General features: G+C 37.3%; 1 protein-coding gene across 1 annotated transcript in view; it reads left to right on the forward strand.

Moving 5' to 3' along the window:
* The window catches only part of LOC107040776, a 20,984-nt gene extending 3,191 nt beyond the window's left edge, over window positions 1–17,793 (forward strand). The window contains exon 2 of the mRNA XM_015261004.1: window positions 15,953–17,793. Within this exon, the coding sequence (XP_015116490.1) occupies window positions 15,954–16,841 (888 nt within the window). The 5' untranslated portion in view covers window position 15,953 and the 3' untranslated portion in view covers window positions 16,842–17,793. The remainder of the gene's footprint in view (window positions 1–15,952) is intronic.
* Window positions 17,794–18,231: the final 438 nt, after the last annotated feature.

Below are 18,231 nucleotides of genomic sequence, written 5' to 3' on the forward strand. Positions count from 1 at the left end.
GGGGGGGGGGGGGGGGGGTTGGCAATAGGCTGCGGAGGTGTGGACTCTGGGGTTCGTGGCTTCAACTTTTGAGGGTGAAACCCTCGGATAATTCATATCAATGGATACGTGATAGGGGCGGGGAGTGCTTCGCTTGTTGGACTGTGCTAAAAATGAATTCGGTGGGCATCAGCCAAATAGCTAGTCTCACGCATTTGCAAAGGCCAAAAATTCCATGCATCATCGCTTTATTTCCTTGATGAGATTGTGAATATTAACTCGCAGTGTCATTCATATTTTTCAGTGTTGACCTGGTTTTTATTTTGTTGATAGTGAGAATTCCATTGGCTTGCAAAAACATGACGCAATTCTTTTTTTATTTCATTCCCTTGTGCAATACAGGAAAAAATATATCGGTTTGTTTTTCGCATTTCGCGATGTTTTTTTCGTTTTATTAAATTCTTGGGGGAACATTGTGGAGTGAGAAAATTCCTCGTTGGTGGCGAGCTTATATCTATGGGAAACCCTTCGACTTGACCGAAAGGGAAAAAAAAATCTGAAAAGAGAGGGAGTGGAGCATGAGAATAAAAGTCCGGCGAGCTGCTCCATGGATGATGGTGAGATATAAGGGCAGAGTCGATTGAGAGAAATGAGGTGAAAATAAGCGTGGGATATGCTCGTGTATATAGTACATGGTCATGTAACCTGAGACACGGAAGGGATGAGCTTGTATATCGATCGATCATTGGAGAATTTCACGCCTCTCGAGATATCGTTAAGTGCACTATGCCTTTGCCCGTTTATTGCGAGATTCTTGTGGTTTTATCTGTACCATCCCTTTGTCAAGCCAACCTTTTGACAGTTTTTATTAATAATATGGGTGTCAACGGGTCTGCGCGGATCTTCAACTCGAATTTGTACGCGGAGAGAAAAGGCGGAGAACAATTATTGACAAAATCTTGGGAAATTTTACTGCATGAGAGGTAATTGTGGGGTGAAAGGGCTTTCAGTAAAAAAATACAGTTTGCGGAGGATATGTTAAGATTCAGTGAAAAAATGATAACTGTGGGTGCGAAAATTACGGCTCCCTGGATGTACGGCTCCCTGGTGTAAAGGATTTTTTTGCAGCGGCGCAAACGACATGAGAACGGACGAAAGTGGAAATTTACATGAAAAATTATTTTCACGAGTAGTTCACCGATTTTCAAAGATCTATGACCAACTATTGATCTTTATTACTGAAATTTGGCGATAGTTTCTTAAGTATTTGAGATGCGTTCCTGAAAAACAGTGACACTACTCTGAAACTTCGTGATAATGTCCCTGAAAATTAGTGAAATTTGTGACTAAATTACTGAATTTCAGAGTTTTGCAACTCACTAAATTTCACAATTGCGAATCCCGAATAATAATAGGGGTTGATATTCCTGAACGTCAGTGGCATGATTAGGACAATCAAAATTTTGTGTTCTCTGCGTTCTCTACTATACAGTATTTTGCAAAAGTTATCCTTCTTGATTACAGAAAACTTTCTAGACATTAAGCAATCATTCACGTTCGCTAACACAATTTTTAACGAAATCCCGTATAAATTTTACAATTTCAGGGAAAATTACCCTGACGTTTAGTAATTTTTTAGCAAAGAAAAATTTACAAGACCTACAACTGAATTTCGCTCCACACTTCCTTGATTTCTTTAATAATTTTTCTACAACTTTTCTATCACGAACAGACGGTAATTTAATTTTATGACAAATTCCGTCATTAAGTAACATTTTTGTTCTGCTGTAAAGATGTCCAAATATTTCAGCCACTTTTTTCTGTGTAAATTCTGTTCAGCATTTGTATTTTACAATCAGATTTTTATTGAGGCCACTTCGCGATAATTTTACTATTCAAACCTACAAGATCGAGACTTGATTTTCCATTTTAAATAGTTAGGAACATTTCAAGATCCCGGAAATAAATTTGAAAGTATTTTTTTACGAAAGATTCGTGACAATAACAAACTAAGACATCAGTTTTCTTCATAAATTTGATTGTCAGTGCCGAATTGCAGAAGGTTCTTCGATATCCTTACAAAGGATCTGATTGACATGCCCGGAAGTTATAAATGGCATCATGAGAAAGAGGCGTGAAATTTCATCAAAAGTTTTGCCTCTGCATCTCTCGGTTTTCCTACAGTGTTAGAAATTGTCTGGAATTAGATTGGCTACATCTGAATTTTTGACGTTTCGTTTTTGAATTCGATTTGAATGTCTGATTTATGTTGAACACTCCATAAAATAGAGTTGCCATATTTCTAAGCTTGAATTTCCAATTTTATTTCGAATGGTGGTCATAATATCGAGTGTAATTCTGAATGGATTGGGAGTTCGGAACAATAGGCGCCTGAAATGTCACGATTTCCAATCATTTCAATTTTCGCATGGTGTTGAAGAAGGAAAATTCATTGAATATCTCACGAATTGAGTGATTTGTCAATAACAACATTCAGTGATTCTATATGAACGCGTTATCGTTGAAGAGGTTGCAATCTTTTATAAAAAATTAAATCTTTTCAAAAATGACAGTTTGTATTTTTCAAGGATTTTTATTTGTGAAAATTTGTGAAAACACTTTGATGGAAGAATCAATGAAAACTGTCAGTTTCAGTTCAATTTCATTCAACTCCAAATGAAATTTTAAATTCCATGGATTTTCCCTTAAATCTACTTCAATGTCGCCCTCCTGAAAATTATTATCAAACGGTCCATGAAATTCCCATTTTTTCTATCACTGTAATTAATTTTCTTAGCAACCCCTAGCAGTTTTCACGAAATTTTAAATTCCCAAAATCGTGAAAATACTCCAAACGACCAGACTTTTCCAATGTAAAAAATACTGTCACGACATTTTCACGAAGAAACCAATTCTCCAATTTATACAATACAGAATGTTACTCTTTCATGAAGCGTACAGAAATCTGTTGAATTTATGACGCAGCATGAAGCCTCCCTCGAGACATTTCCCCCAGAAAGAGGAAATGTTCTCAGAATTCCAAGGCAGCTTTTGTCCAACTATCCCTCTCCCAAAAAGCTATTCATCCTTTATCCCCAACGGCTCACCTCCACCACATCTTATCCTCACTACCCCATATCCCCCGTTCTACGTGTTCTATCGATCCCACGTCCCCAATATCCAACACATGTTCGTGTTCATCTTAAAAATAAAATCGTCGACTCAGTAAATAAACACCTGCCAATAGGGGCCGTTTGAGTTGATGTGAGGAGTCATAACACACGTTTGTAGTCCCTCAAATCTTCCCCGTAATGACTAGTCTTGACCACGCCTTGCAATTCCCAGAATTACACGTTTTCCTCGAAACGTTTTGGATCGCAAAGGCTCAGACTCATCCTCGGGTCTAGGAATTCGTCTCCCCCCTCACCCTTCGATTACGCCAAATAAGATTCGAATAATCGAGAGCAAGGACGAGAAGAGGGCAATGCGGACTTGCTTTTTTTCCCCATGCGCCTGACACTCTGGCGCCACAACATCGTAACTCGCATACACTGGGAGAATATCTCGTGTGACCTAATCTAAAAACATAATTCCAGAGCAAAGGAAATTGAAGATGTAGAAGAAAATGTCAGGATGAAATCAGAAGTAATGTCGTAATAAAGATGGAGGTGACGCTGGGGGGTGGGGTAAAACGGACTGTTTTTTATCGCCAACTTTTTCTTTCTGTTTTTCATTCATAGTCACGTTTTATTCATTTAAATCATGAAAAATTCATCGTCTTTTCCGCGCATAAATGAAAGTATAAAATTTTTTGCATTTCATGAGACAAAAACTGCGGTATAAAAATTAATAAAATTTCGCACGATAATTCACTCGGAACGCTTAATTACTGAACATTGCGGGAAATTTACATAAATTAAACGTCTCATCTTGGATTAGAGGAGGAAAGCGAGAGAGAAATGAAGAATAAATGAAATCATTGAATTTATAAGAGTAAATGATGAATATTTTGATATAAAACTCAAAATGAGTGGAAAACGGCAGAGAAATTTTCCAATTCTTGAGTTTAACAATGACATTAGATTTATTTCAATGCAATATTGAAAAATGTTGGCTGAATTTTCCGGAAAAAGACCTTGAATTGAATTTAAGAGGAAAAAGTCAATGGAAATTCCTTGTTTCATTTTTTCAGCGGCAGGAAGACGGAAATTCCACAAGTTACATTAATTTTCAAGTGAAAATAAATATTCTTTGCCAAATTCCCTCGAATTTTCAGGCAATTACTTTAAAATACTTGGAATTCCCTGAAAATTCTGAAGAATCAGGATTTCAAGGAGAGATTTCCCAGTATTTTTCTGATTTTTCATTACACTGTTAGAAATTTTTTTAAATATCATGAATGATATATAGTAAATCTCATGAGAATGACATTGAATCGGATTTAGGGAAAAAATGGTTACGAAATTTCAAGTTTTAAGTAGAATTCACGAAAATTCAGACACAAAATGACATGAATTTTCAATTTTTCCCTGAATTTTTCTGATATTTCTGAATTTTCACAGAATAATTAAACTGAAACTTACAGTTTCCGTGACTTTCTTCACAAAATTGTAAATTTCCAGTGACACAGTTTCTTGAAATTTCAGTGGAAATGTTACTTGTTGAAAATTTCCAAACCTTCTACCAGAAATTTTAGTGGAAAAATTTGAACAGTGCCCTCATTTAATGAGAAGACATTGACGATTGCGATTCTCCCCATTCTCCCCAATTTCTGATTTTTTTTCATTGCGAGGGATTCGGCTCATTTATCTCCCCTCCACATTTTTTTGTTTACGTTTATTCGTTCGTTGAAACGATATGAAGAAATGAAATTCATTCCCCTTGAATTGAATTATTAATTTTAAATGTAGACCCGTTGACAATAAAATATGAAGTGAAAGGAACAGAAACGTACGAATGAGAATCGGTTGAATCCCTCTTAGCCTCATCGATACCATAGATACAGGTAAACAAACAGGTAAATACGGTAATGACTGAGCACTCATGAACTCAAATGGAACAATTCTCGGCAAACATCAATCCAATTATTCCATTCCCCATTATTCTCGCTTATCATAATGTATCACATCGTACAGACGCTCTCTGCATTAGTGAGTTAAGTGGTACTGTGAGCCCCCCCCCCTGTTCCGCCGAACACTGGATACAACGCTCCAAGATTGGTTTTAATAACACAGACCACATTTTACATGCGTCGAGAAAACTCAATCGATACTAGCAACAGCGGCTACGACGGAGATGTGTGATTTTCGTGGTGTTGAGGGCAATCAATCGGGTTTCAGAGGGACGAGGAATTTTGATTCTCGGGCATTATCTGATTTCCAATAGAGGATGTGTCCCCCACAATTCCCTGACACAATCTAGAAAATGGATAACACAGAAAGGAAATGATTCTTCATCGTCGAAATAAAATTGAAAATTGAAAATTTTCGTAGTTATTTTTGGAAGAGCGACATTGGATTCAATTCAGGAGAGGAAAAAGATCATAAAATTGCACCATTTCACTAGAGATTCATGGGAATTTTTCTTTTTTGAGCTGCAGGAAGCCGAACATATGATTTTTTAATCGACACATAAATAGTCAGTACACTGTTAAAAAATTTTCACTGAATTTTCCGGTAAAGGTCTTGGAAATTTCTAACAAGTAACATGTCCACTGAAATTTCAAGGAATTTTATCATTGAAAATTCATAATTTTATGGAAAAATAGTGGGAACTGTAAATGTTGGTTTAATTATTCCAGGAAAATTCATGAAAAATCTGGAAAATACAGAGAAATGCCTCCTTGAATTGCATATTCCTCTGAATTTTCCGCAAATTCCCGGAAAATTCAAGGAATTTCGGCAGTGAATATTCATTTTCACTTGAAAATTCATGTAAATTGTGGAATTTACGTCTTTCTGCACTAAAAAATTCGGACTTTATCTGACTTTTCAGAGAAACTTGGAATCGTAATTGTTTTCAATTTTAATTGTCGTTTTAGTTTTTGTAAATTGAAATGTTCAAAAACCATTATTTAAGCCAGACTGCTATAGAGTGACGCCGCGCGAGACTTCACGAGACACGAATGAGATAATTCTCATGTTCCTGACCTCTACAATTTATTTGAATAATTTAGACATAAAAAAAGTAATTTTCAGAAGTTCTTTTTTGTGAAAGCACTCAATGAGTCTAGCCCGAAGGGCCGAGCGACTTCAATTGAAATTTCAAGATAATATTTACCTTAGTTATCCTCGAATAATTGAACTGAAGTTTACAATTCATATCGATTTTTTCATGAAATCGTAAATTCTCAATGACAAAATTCCTTGAATTTTCCGTGTAAGCGTCACTTTACGAAAATTTTCAGTGCGGTACTGGAAATGTCAGTCAAAAATTGTTAACGATGTTTAAAAATTAAAGTAAATATTGAATAGCAAATATTCTCGTTCAATTTTCAATTCATTTAAAGTTAAGATAACTGGCTTTTGTCTGTTCTGGGTAATGAGGTAGTTCTCGTTGGCATGCATGACCTGTTCGAATCTATACGAAAAAAAATCCTGTAACAAAAATTACCCCGAAGTAACGGATAAAAAGTAGTTTAACAAAATAATCTTGTTCAGATGAATTCAAATTATTGTCGTTTACTATTAAAAAAAAATTTCTAGAACACTCTGGCCCTTACTTTTGATGTCTTACCAATACGGAATGTTTCCACTTGATTCCACCCCGATATCTCCAATATTGACTACTAAAAACGTACTCATTCCGAGTGAAAAATATTCCTGGATTAAAAACAGTTCAATTCTGATAATTATTCTGAAATTGAGAAATACAATTCTTTATTTGACATTTATATATTCATTTCAAAAATATTTTTGTTGAAAATAAAAAAGTTCATATTTCAATTTCCATAAAAAAATCACGAATTCATTTCGAATTAATAGAGTTTCCATTTGGATCAAGGAAACATTTTTTTATATTTGAAAAAATATTTATCTGATGTTCATAAAAATTTTAATAGAACTGAAGTGCAAGTTTCGATAAAAGCAATTGGAATAAACCTATTCAATGGTTTCGAAAAAAGTTTATTTAATTACAATACACCATTTCTTCATGTGTATTCAAATAAAAACAAAAATCACTAAAAATCTTCTTCATCAGATTTTCCAAAAATCGGTTTAAAATCAGTGATGTAATTGAGAACTCCCTGAATTCTTTTCAGGAACTAAATTATGACTACAAAAATGCAACAATTAGAGCTAATTTTACTCTTAAAAGTCTTCATCCCCGGAGTCATGTTTATATTTTTTCCTGTGAGAATCGCGTTCTCCCTTATCAGAAAAAAAATCAGAATTGTGGGGTATTTTTTCCTCACTTTTCACGCGACTAATCAACGTACATAGACTGACCTAGTATTACTGTTTATTCTCGAAAGAGCCTTCATCCTTCATTTTGTTTGTAAACCCCAACGGACATTCGTAATCACCCCAGCGAAAACTAATGTGCACTGTCCCTCGTTTTTGATGCTCACGATACCGTTGATATGAAGAGCTAGTTTAATAACTCGATGTGACCGGGTTAGAAGAGCTCCTGGCGCCGGTATTGTTCGACCCCCAGCATCGAACGGGGTCGTCTGCATACCAAGAAGTTCAAGCTACTCTATTTCCTCCATTATAACTCTTATTAAAGTTGTCCATTAGACAGGCCATAGTCGTCTACCACGAACCCATCACTAGTTCATGATCAGGAATGTTTCGCACGAAGAGATAAATGTAGCAAAAATGAGCCTGACGCGCGTGATGACGCACTTAAAACGAATAAAACTACTAGAATTTTTTCTCTCTACATTTACGCTCCAACAATATTTCCGATTGAAATTAATAAAATCGTATATTTGTTTCAATGAAAGTGGCGTAATTGCGTGAAGTCAATAACTCATTCAATTCAAATAAATCATCTATTAGAATGGATTAAACAATTTATTTAGCCCAAGTAAAATATTGCTGTATGTTAATGGCTTCATTCTTTTAGGGGAGAAAAATCATGAAATTTCGAATTATTATTCCCCTATCTGAATGTCAAGCAATTTGGGGTGGAGTGGGGGTCAATTTTTTTGGATAATTTTTGGTTATTCACGTATAGTCGCACGGTAACGTTGAAAGAAAATTTTCTGTTAGAATAAATAAAGTTCTGGATAAAGAAAAGAAGTTTTGATTTTTAGGGATACGCACGGAGAGAAATTCTTTAGAAAATTTCTAGTGCTGTTAAGCTGGAACTTCTAAGGATTGTTGATGAAGTTTTTATTTAACTATCTTTTTGAAGTGAATGAAGAAACGAATAAAAATCAAGTTGAAGTTTGAATCAGAGCTTTATTACGAGCTATTTGAAGAACACAATTTATTTCGTTCAAACCAAGTTTATTCAATCCAAAAAAACACTGTTAGAAATTTTTTGAAATTTCATGAAAAATATCATAGTAATTCTCATGAGTGACATTGAGTCGGATTTAGGAAAAAAATGGTTATGAAATTTCAAGTTTTAAGTAGAATTTAAGGAAATTCATGAGCTTTCAGTGGGAGTGAGATGGAAATTTCACAACTTGATTGAATTTTCAATCAAACATGAATATTCAGAAACAAAAAGACAGTTGTTTTCAATTTTCTCCTGAAATATCCTGGTTTTTCTAAATATTCACGGAACAATTCAACTGAAAAATCACGTCTTTTATTAATTTTCAGATCATTCGAACGGAAAATCAATGGATTATTCGATTTTTCAATAACAACATTTCCTAAAAATTCACTGGAAATTAAACACGATAAAAATTTCCGGCAAATAAAAATTTTCATTGCACAGGATATTCTTCAAAGTTCACGTCAACGACAATCAATTCTCATTCCATTTTGCTCGGTAATGTACCCATGCCTGCAAGACAATTTGTATTATAAATTTTTTCCGTGCATCTCCTAGGCATCTCATCCAGAAATCAATATGTGGAAAGTCTAGTTCCATTACTTCCGTCTCGTAGGCAACAATATCGTTTGTCTTCTCAGTTTTCCTTCTCCCTTTTCTTCTTCTCACTCACCCCCGAGCCCTTTCGAGGGGACACGTGCCACCTCCACTATCGCATGATGCAACGTTCGTACGATGCCTGAGCGTGCACGTAGCCTGCGTTTGCGTTCCATCAGGAGGGAACCTTATTGATCCGTTTGGAGATATGACACGTTGCCCCGGCTTTTCTCCTCTACACACTGGGCATGGGTTCGTGCATAGTGGCTGTTGAGCATCGATCTAATCGGATAGTCTCACACTTTGTGTATGAATACTGACGATGTTCGATATTCAGGGGTATTCGTAGCGGACGTACAGCCACTTGGTGGGGTAAATGTTTGGGTAACCTGAATGGGTACACAGAGATTTTGAACATTCCGCCCTAATTGGTGGATTATATCGGTAATGAGTGGATTTAGGGGAGAGTTTCCAACGTTTTTTTTTCGTTGGGAGTCGTTTCAGCTGGAGGTCTCCCAGTATTTTTTCCCAAATTCCGTTGTGACGGAGTTTTTTTGTGTCGACCAAAGTTCCCAATTTCGTTGATGAATTAATCACACGCACAGAGAAAAGAAAATTCCCCCAGAGAAAAAGTTTTGTTTTTCAAGAATCTATGGCAGACAGAAATTATCAGAAGAAGTACTGTGATAGAACGGTAAAATGAGTTTATGTTGAGGCACTCATCGAAAGTTTTCTTTAGAAAAAAACAGAATTTTATTTTTTTTAGAAAAAAAGAAGAATTTTGTTTTTCTTTAGAAAAACTGTTTTTTTTTCTGCAGCGCGCAGTAAAAATTCTGGTGCTGAAACGGGAATTTTCCCGTACTAGCACAGTAATTTTTTTTGTATTTTTTCCGTGATATTTCCAATTATCACACGGAGAAAAATTCTTTACAAAAATTCGAGTGCCGGTCCTGGAAAAAATCCCAATCCACCGGCTGTAAAAAATTCTACTGCTGTTAAGGTACAATTTCTAGGGATTGCTGATAAAATTTCCGGGGATTTCTATGAAAGCTTCATATGAGAACGTGAAAAATTCACATGCTACTCAGTAAAATTTCCACCACCAGCACTGGAATTTTTCCCCGGCCCCCACTTTGCGTCCATTTTCCCGTGCTGGCACTAGAATTTTTCTAGAGAATTTCTCTCTGTGCAGCGATTTGCGATTGTGAAATTCCATGTTATATTGAAAACTCCAGCAAAAAATCCTACAAATAAGAGAAATTTTTTACTCATTTTGATAAAATTTCTCCTGAAAATCAGAAAAATAAGTTACACCACTCATTGTCAGTAAATTTTACTCAAGTCTAGACTCTTTCGCATTTCTTAATATGGATAAATAGAGTTAAATTCATTCATTTCTTAACATAGATAATTAGAGTTTCGTAATAGAGATAAACAGAGAGAAAAGGTCCTAGCTAGCATCTCATCGATAATGCGAGAGGAAAACCACAAAGCGTTCATAAAGCTCGTTCATAAAGTGCCCACTAGTTAATTAAACACAAACGAAACTACAAATACTACTCAGCATTTTTTTCCCAATTTCTTTTTCATTATTCTTAATTATTCTACGACATAATTACTTCGCTAGCACCTCATCCTCAATGATGTGGATATCAATTACATAACCAAAAAAAAAAATTAGACCAATTTGTCATTCTACAATTCCGCCATCTGCAAAAAGCTCCCCCCACAATGACCCCTGAAATCAATCGTTTTCAAGAAACTTCCCAAATCAACGAGCCACTCTAATTCCACTCATCAATCCCCCCTCCATCTCCTGTTGACACAGATAATTTAATCATCCTGAAATACCCCGACGTAAGGGGGTAAAATTAATCTCACCGCAGCCCCCAAAACCCCTCATTTCGATAACTCGTAATGCGAAGTAGACCCTGTAAATATCTCAGCACTTTGCCAAACGAAAAAACGTCCCCTCCATCGACCAGAATCGCAAATTGGCGGGCCTACACCCCTGGGGTCGTCCTCCACCCCCGGGAATTTCCTCCAGTAATTTATCAAAGAGAATGAGCACAGCTGAATCATTTGGAATTCCCATTGTTGAAAATTCCACAAATTTTTGGTGGAAAGATTAACCTCCCACCATTTTCCCCCGGACAAAAGTTTTGGTTTTGTACGTGATGAATGCAGAAAAGGAGACAATAGCCCGCGTTCAAATACACCCACTAACAATGCCGCTGGGTATTAGATCTGTCCCACCTTATCTTGAGAACACTCTCTTTCTCTCTGTCACAGGTGTAGGCACTGTACCGTGTAATGTATTTTGGCACTTGTTATGGCCTTTATTCACAATCTTGATAGGCATAGCTGGCAATTAGCCGATGGGTGCGAGAATTTCGATCTCAGAATGCCATGAAATCAGATAGTCGATAGCACCCGGGGGAATTCAACAGAGGTAAAGCAAACCATTATTCACACCAATGCGATTTCCATTGGGCAATGTATCACTGGAATCGGATAACGACCTTATCACCCACATTTGTGATACAACAATGCGGGGGGTATCGCGATTGTGCAGCTGAGAAAGGGAGATCGGCTCGACCTATATCCCTGAAACATTTCTCACCGGAAATAGAGTGGGATGCAGCTGCAGGTCGGGGAAAGAAAAGGGGAAAAATGACAGTCGCCAGGGCCGCCCGGGCTTAGGGCCTAGGCTATCGAGGATTTTTCAATGATTTTAGTATTTAGGACATCTGGAAAAAAATTGAATTCATTTCCTAAATTTTTATCAAGGAAAAGACGAGGATTCCTCATTTTACACGGAGAGAAATATTTAATAAAAATTACGTATCTTTTCCGCAATTCCGGAGCGAAATGTGGTTGTAGGAAATTTTACGGAACTGTCACGGAATTTTTCCGGAGCGTTCCGTAATTTTTATCTGAATCTCTTGTGAAAAATTACGATACCGTCACTTAAATTTTCTGAGTCGATTCCGTAATCGGTGAGTGAAGTGAGAGTTCCGTAATTTTTACTGAACATTTCTCTCCGTGTAGTTGTATTTTTAACGCTAAATTTTCATGATTGCCAGTAATTTTGAGGGAACAGTTGAACTGAAAGTTAGTTTCCGTTTCTTTTTTATCAAATTACTAATTTTCTATTAAGAAATTCCTTGAAATTTGGGTGGAACTGTTCGTCGATAGAAATTTCCAAAATGTGTACGTAAACTTCAGTAAAAAATGTTGAATTCAATTTTCTATTTTTATCTGTCAGGAAATATGTTTTGAGTCACAAAAAAACAATAGTCTTCTTGTTTTTAAAACGTTCAAGACAGCATTGGAAAGTTGCAATTTGTGACGATTATGATTTCACCTTGAAAACATTTTTTGAAAATCGTCACAAATTTGTTAATATTGTCAAAATAAGAAAATTTCCGAGAGTTCAAGTAATTTCCATTATTTACTGATAAAAAGGTAAATGTTTATTGAGAAAATAGTAGCATCTAAAGGTGAAATATTTTCTTGCAAAATGTCATCTTGTCAGACGTTGATTATCCATAAATTTTTGAAAATGTTCCTCACACAATTCAATCGTTCACAGAAGACAATTTTTAATTTTCAGGAACATATCATTAATTTCCTGAGACTTATCACTGATTTTCAAGAATCAGTGACAATTATTGGTGATACTGGACAGTGACGAGAATGCCACTCATCATCAGTGCTTCTATCACTAAAATTTGGCGATAGATTCCTAAAAATTAGGCAAGGGTTCTTGAAAATGCTTGAATCATTACTAAATCATCTCTCAGAAAATGACTGGTGATGTCACTGAAAATTGGTGTCGCAATCACTGAATTTCTGAATTTAGCCTCCCTGAATTTTACAATCGCAACTCCCCGATAATTACAGATAAACTCTTGAAAATCATTCACATGTTTCGAGAATCAGTGACAAGTTCCTGAAAATCAAAACTTTTTTTTCCTGCGTAAAATTATTTTCTCTGAGGATACTCCGATATTCCCAATGGTCAATACCAAGATTTTAGCTCCATCCCTCAACGCCCCAAGACACGGTCAAGTTCCCCCCATCAGTATTGTTTATCCAGCAGATATTGAAGATTAAAACCTCCATTTAGCCCACCCTCCACTTCAGCAGTTGAAGCAACCTTTAAAGAATACGAAAGCTTCTCCGAGGCTCCACGGACACATGCGCAACTTGAGGGTACTTTTCACCACCACAGACGCGGGAGAAAAACCTCAAGAGTTTCAACATTATGGCCGCCCAAGTGCTGCCTCCTTTCACATTTGATAATGGCCACTGAAACATATCTGAAAAAACCGGCAATTTACGGTTTTAACGAGAGGAATTATGCCGCTCTGATTACTCCTGGAGAACGTACGCCATTAAATTGACTTCACTCTGTATTTTCGTAGAATTAAGAAATATCATCGAAATAACCTACGATTTAACTTCCGCGACTCCGTTTACTACACCTGCCCTCGGTCATTTGGAACCTCACTCCTTGTATTTTTCATCGATCCAATTCCCTGTTTCCATTCTCATGTGCCACCAATTTTTCACCCCCTTCTCATATAAACATCCACTGAATAGGCAGAAGTGTTATCGTCGGCTCCCGAGTAAAATCAATTTTCTACGTGATACCACGAAGTTAATTCTCCAATATTCCCTAGAATATCTCATCGATGGACTGCACCGAGAAAAAATATGAGAATTTTTCTCTATAAGATAAATCTTTTGTCTAAATTTATAAAGAATTATATCGCCTGATGAGATAATGTAATATTGTGTTGCAAGTGCGTAAAGTTGTACTTTTTCACACGTACGCGAAACACATCCTCTCCTACACGGAGAGAAATTTTCTAGAAAAATTCTAGTACGATTACTTGAAAAAATCGCAATCCACCGGCTGTGAAAAATTCTAGTGCTGTTAAGGTAAAATTTCTTGGTATTTCTGGTAAAATTTGTGGGGATTTCTGGGAAATTTTTACAGAAATACGGGTAAAAATTTACGTTTTCCCCAAAAAAATTTCTAATTTCGGCACTGGAATTTTTTCCTGGCCGTCAGTTTGCGCCTTTTTCCCGTGCTAGCACTAGAATTTTTCTAAAAAATTTCTCTCCGTGTACTCTTCCTAGTCTTTGGGGGTGCAGTGTGGGTAAAGTTTGTTTTTTTTTGCCTGGAGAGCCTAAAGTTGAAGGTCGTGTGTAAAGTAAAATTTCACTCCATCATGTGGAAAATGGGGCTTTACACCCGCGGAGCGATAAAAGTATTATCTGGCGAATGTGGTTTATAATCACATTCGCAAATTTTTTGTAAGACTCATCTCCGACTTTTTTGTGCATCTCTGCGTGTCCTATGTCGCGATAAATTTCGCCCGGCATAACCACTCGATTGCTCGAGTAATTCATCTCAATTCCCTGGATTCATTTCAACCATCGACAATTTATCTTGAAATCTCGAAAAATTCCCCCTCGACTCATGAAGCCATTCGTAATCGTCTGCGGCGAGGATAATGAAATGGCTTTTCCATCGATTAAATATAAAGAGAGAGATTCATTCAAAGTCTCCTTTAATCCTCGAGAGCTCTTGACCTCCATCTTTCTAATTGCGAAATCATTCATTAAACATGGGAATGGAAAAAACTGAAAATCTCCACTTCGGAGAACTTTTGAAAGAAATTCAATACGTTTTAGTGAATTCCACGCGTTCCTTGAGTAAAAGCTCGACCCACATAATAAAAAATGGGAAATGCACGAGTCTGACCGACAGTCCGCAGGAGCTGTGCTCTCCGACTGAAAGGAACTGCGTTAATGTGATTTTGATTCACACGAAAAATAAAGACAATAGGTCAAACTCTGCTCAGCCTATTTGACCTTATCTTAAGGATGTTTCCGACCTGGGGATGAAATACCTTGAATGCAGGGGTGATTGGTCATTATTTTGCGGAGGAGGCAGGGTAAAAGGTGATATACACTTGAAGATTGACGATTCTTCTTCGCAAATTGATAGGTGATTCTTCTAAACGATTGAAGAAAAATCCCTTGTCTCAAGTAAATCTATTTTAGATATTGGAATTTTTGTTGTCAGTGTATAAAATTTAATGAAATTTCAAATTTTCCCCACAGCAGAAAACCAATAATTCCCCAACTTACTTGAATTTTCAATCATAACATGAATATTCAGGACCAAATAACGCTGAATCTGCAGTTAATTGAAAATTCAAGAATATATCCCCTTAAATTTTCCGGAATTGACAGTTTCCATTGATTTTTTTCATCAAACTGCTAATTTAATGAAAGCAATCACCGAAAACTGAATTTTTAACGACAAAAGTCTTTGAAATTTCTGTAGAACTGTCACTTGATAAAAATTCCCAAGAAGTGTACCCGGAATTTCAGCCAAAAATGTCTACCAAAGTACAATCAACCCCATAGTGAATTCTCGAAAAACTGAGAGTGAAGAAAGAAATATGTTCTTGCCCATCGCAGAGGAATCGACGCAAACCCCTTATTTTCCAATCACCTCAGCAAAAATTCAGGCCCATCCGCATTCTCACCACTTCATTTTGTCCCCACAGAGCAAAAAAAAAACTAAGCACTTCCCCCCCGTTCGCCCTCTGGACACCAAAGTAATTGCACCAGCGTCACGCAACATAACCTGAAATATAACTGAACCACGTAATTTCCGATAATTCACGAATTTCCAGGTGCCGACCCGATGCATCCTGCAACTAAACCGAAATCGATAAATAGACTTCCAAAAGAGAAAAGAAAAGAAGAATTAGTGGTAGCATGGACAGATGTAGCACTACATCACCATAAACCCAAAGCATTCAATCAAGAATTAAAAAAAAAAAATAATGAAGAATCATGTATCCATACTGAGCAGTCTGTATTTGGGGTGTTGCAGGATGCACGCGGTTGGATTGCACTCGGCATTGGCGATCAAGCGCCAGAGAAACCGTCGTGATGAGCAGCGTCGTGCCCGCGAGCGTCGTTACAGCGCCCAATCAGGGGAGAGTGGTTTGACATCACCTAGAGCATCGCAGGGTTCCCTGGACCACCATCACCGCCATCACCATGCGACAAGCACCCACCGAGCAGCTGGCCAAGGGATGCTGGACTCCAAAGTCGTCACCTCAATCGGTATGCTGCACATTGGTGTTGTCTTCCTGGTGCTCGGGGGTTTCCTCCTAGGAAGTGGTCTCCTGCCAGGAGACCTATCCAACTGGAGCTTCAAAGGCACCGGTGGCTGGTGGAACGAGCTGGTCGTAACAGGTCTCTTCGCCGTTGCCGTCGGAATATTCCTCATAATTCTGAATCGCGTGATAGCAAAGAAGGAGGAGGACGACTTGGAGGAGTACGTCCAGAGGCAGTTGACACGTTCAAGATCAGGCCATCGTCTCGAGCGTGACGTTGAAACCGGTGGTTTAACAACCAGACACGCCAGACGAGCCAAACAAATGAAGAAGATGACTGCCTCCGGCTCTCTCGACATTGAAAGCGAGAAGGCATCGAGCTCACCACCAAGAAGCCCACCGCCAGCTTACTCGCCACCACCCGTAACCAACGGAGATAATCAAAATCAATCTGTCCTCTTCCTCGAGCAGATCACTGAGGAGGAGATCACCAGTGATAGGATTGAAACATCAACCACGGATAGCTTAAGCCCCGGGTCGCCAAGCGAAACCCGGGAACTTTTACACAATAATCCACGTCACAAAACAAATGGACATCATCATTCCAATCATCACTACATCGACCATCAGCCGGTTTACGTAAATCCCGCGGTCAATTGAGGGGTTTGATGATTAGGTAGTTTATTCATGAGAATATCATCAATCCTACTCTGGACCTGGCGTTCATCTCTCGATTCAATTAAGGCCCAGGGTATAGTCGTTAGGTTTGATAATTATGATCTTTGTATCTTGTACTCTTCTACTTTGTCAAGTATTGGAGGTGAATCAAAGCGGAGAAAAGCGCGATGAGAGTCAGCAAAATGATTCTCTTCTCTCTGTTTGAATATTTCCAGATAAGAGGGAGATGTGATTACTGCTGAGGGGACTCAATCTATTCAATTTGAGGAAGAAAAATAAAGCACATTTCTTCATTCGTAACGTTAAGAGGATTTGAGGGTGGCTTATGTTCAACTTTATTCGCATTTGTATGATGCTTTGAGAGTAATATTTAAATATGCACATTCCTTGAACATTGACATATCGTCTTCTGGCCTGCACCTCTACGGAATAGATGTATTTTGATTGATCTCATTGGGATTCAATAGACATTGAGGAATACATAACGAACATAATCGATGGACCAAGACGCTGAATTAACTGAACATACAACGCAGAAATAATGACATAATGGAGGAATACATTGGAAGTACGACATTGATATAGATATCACGGCGATTTGTTGTCACAGCGGTTTGCTATGTAATGTTTAGATGTTTAAGGGAGTAATTGTAGATAATTGCCAAATATACTCGTAATTTATGCGTAATTATGGATAAATTCAAAATACGTATCAAACGGTCGTTGATGATGAATATAATTAATACTGAATATGAATTACTTTCTGAGATTGGAAAGGTAGGTCTTGTCACTGCTGCTACGTTCACCTCGCGCCGAAACGTGCCTTTTTATCGTTCCGGCCATAGGCGACACATGGCCTAAAAAATTTTTCTAGCAAATATGATTGCAACCCTCGCGTTCGGCTCGGGCTGCTACCTCATAATCGCCAGAAAAGTTCAGGCAGAAAATTATTTGGTGAATTTCAACAACTAATTGTTAAATTTCATCAACTAGTTTGTTGAAATTCACCAACTAGTTGTTTAAAAAACTGAATTATTAACTAGTTGATGAATTCCAACAACTAGTTCTTGACTTTCAACAAATAGCTGGTGAATTTCAACAACTAGATATTAAATTTCGCCAATTAGTTGTTAAATTCATCAAATAATTTTCTAGTTTTTATGTCGAAATGCACTATTTCATTATTCGTAAACGAAAAAAAGGCACAGTTCACCACTGCTTGAACGTAACATCACTGACAAAAAATATGATTCGACATGTGTGCGACGGGGATGTTTCCGCTCGTGTGATTGCACTGAGAAAAAAATTACAAGGAATTATTGTCTTGGAAGACGATTTAATTTTTTTAGGAGCGGATTTCTCCAGGCCAGTC

Source organism: Diachasma alloeum, unplaced genomic scaffold (assembly GCF_001412515.2).
Source record: "Diachasma alloeum isolate Michigan unplaced genomic scaffold, Dall2.0 Dall_scaffold_00343, whole genome shotgun sequence".
NCBI lineage: Eukaryota > Metazoa > Arthropoda > Insecta > Hymenoptera > Braconidae > Diachasma > Diachasma alloeum.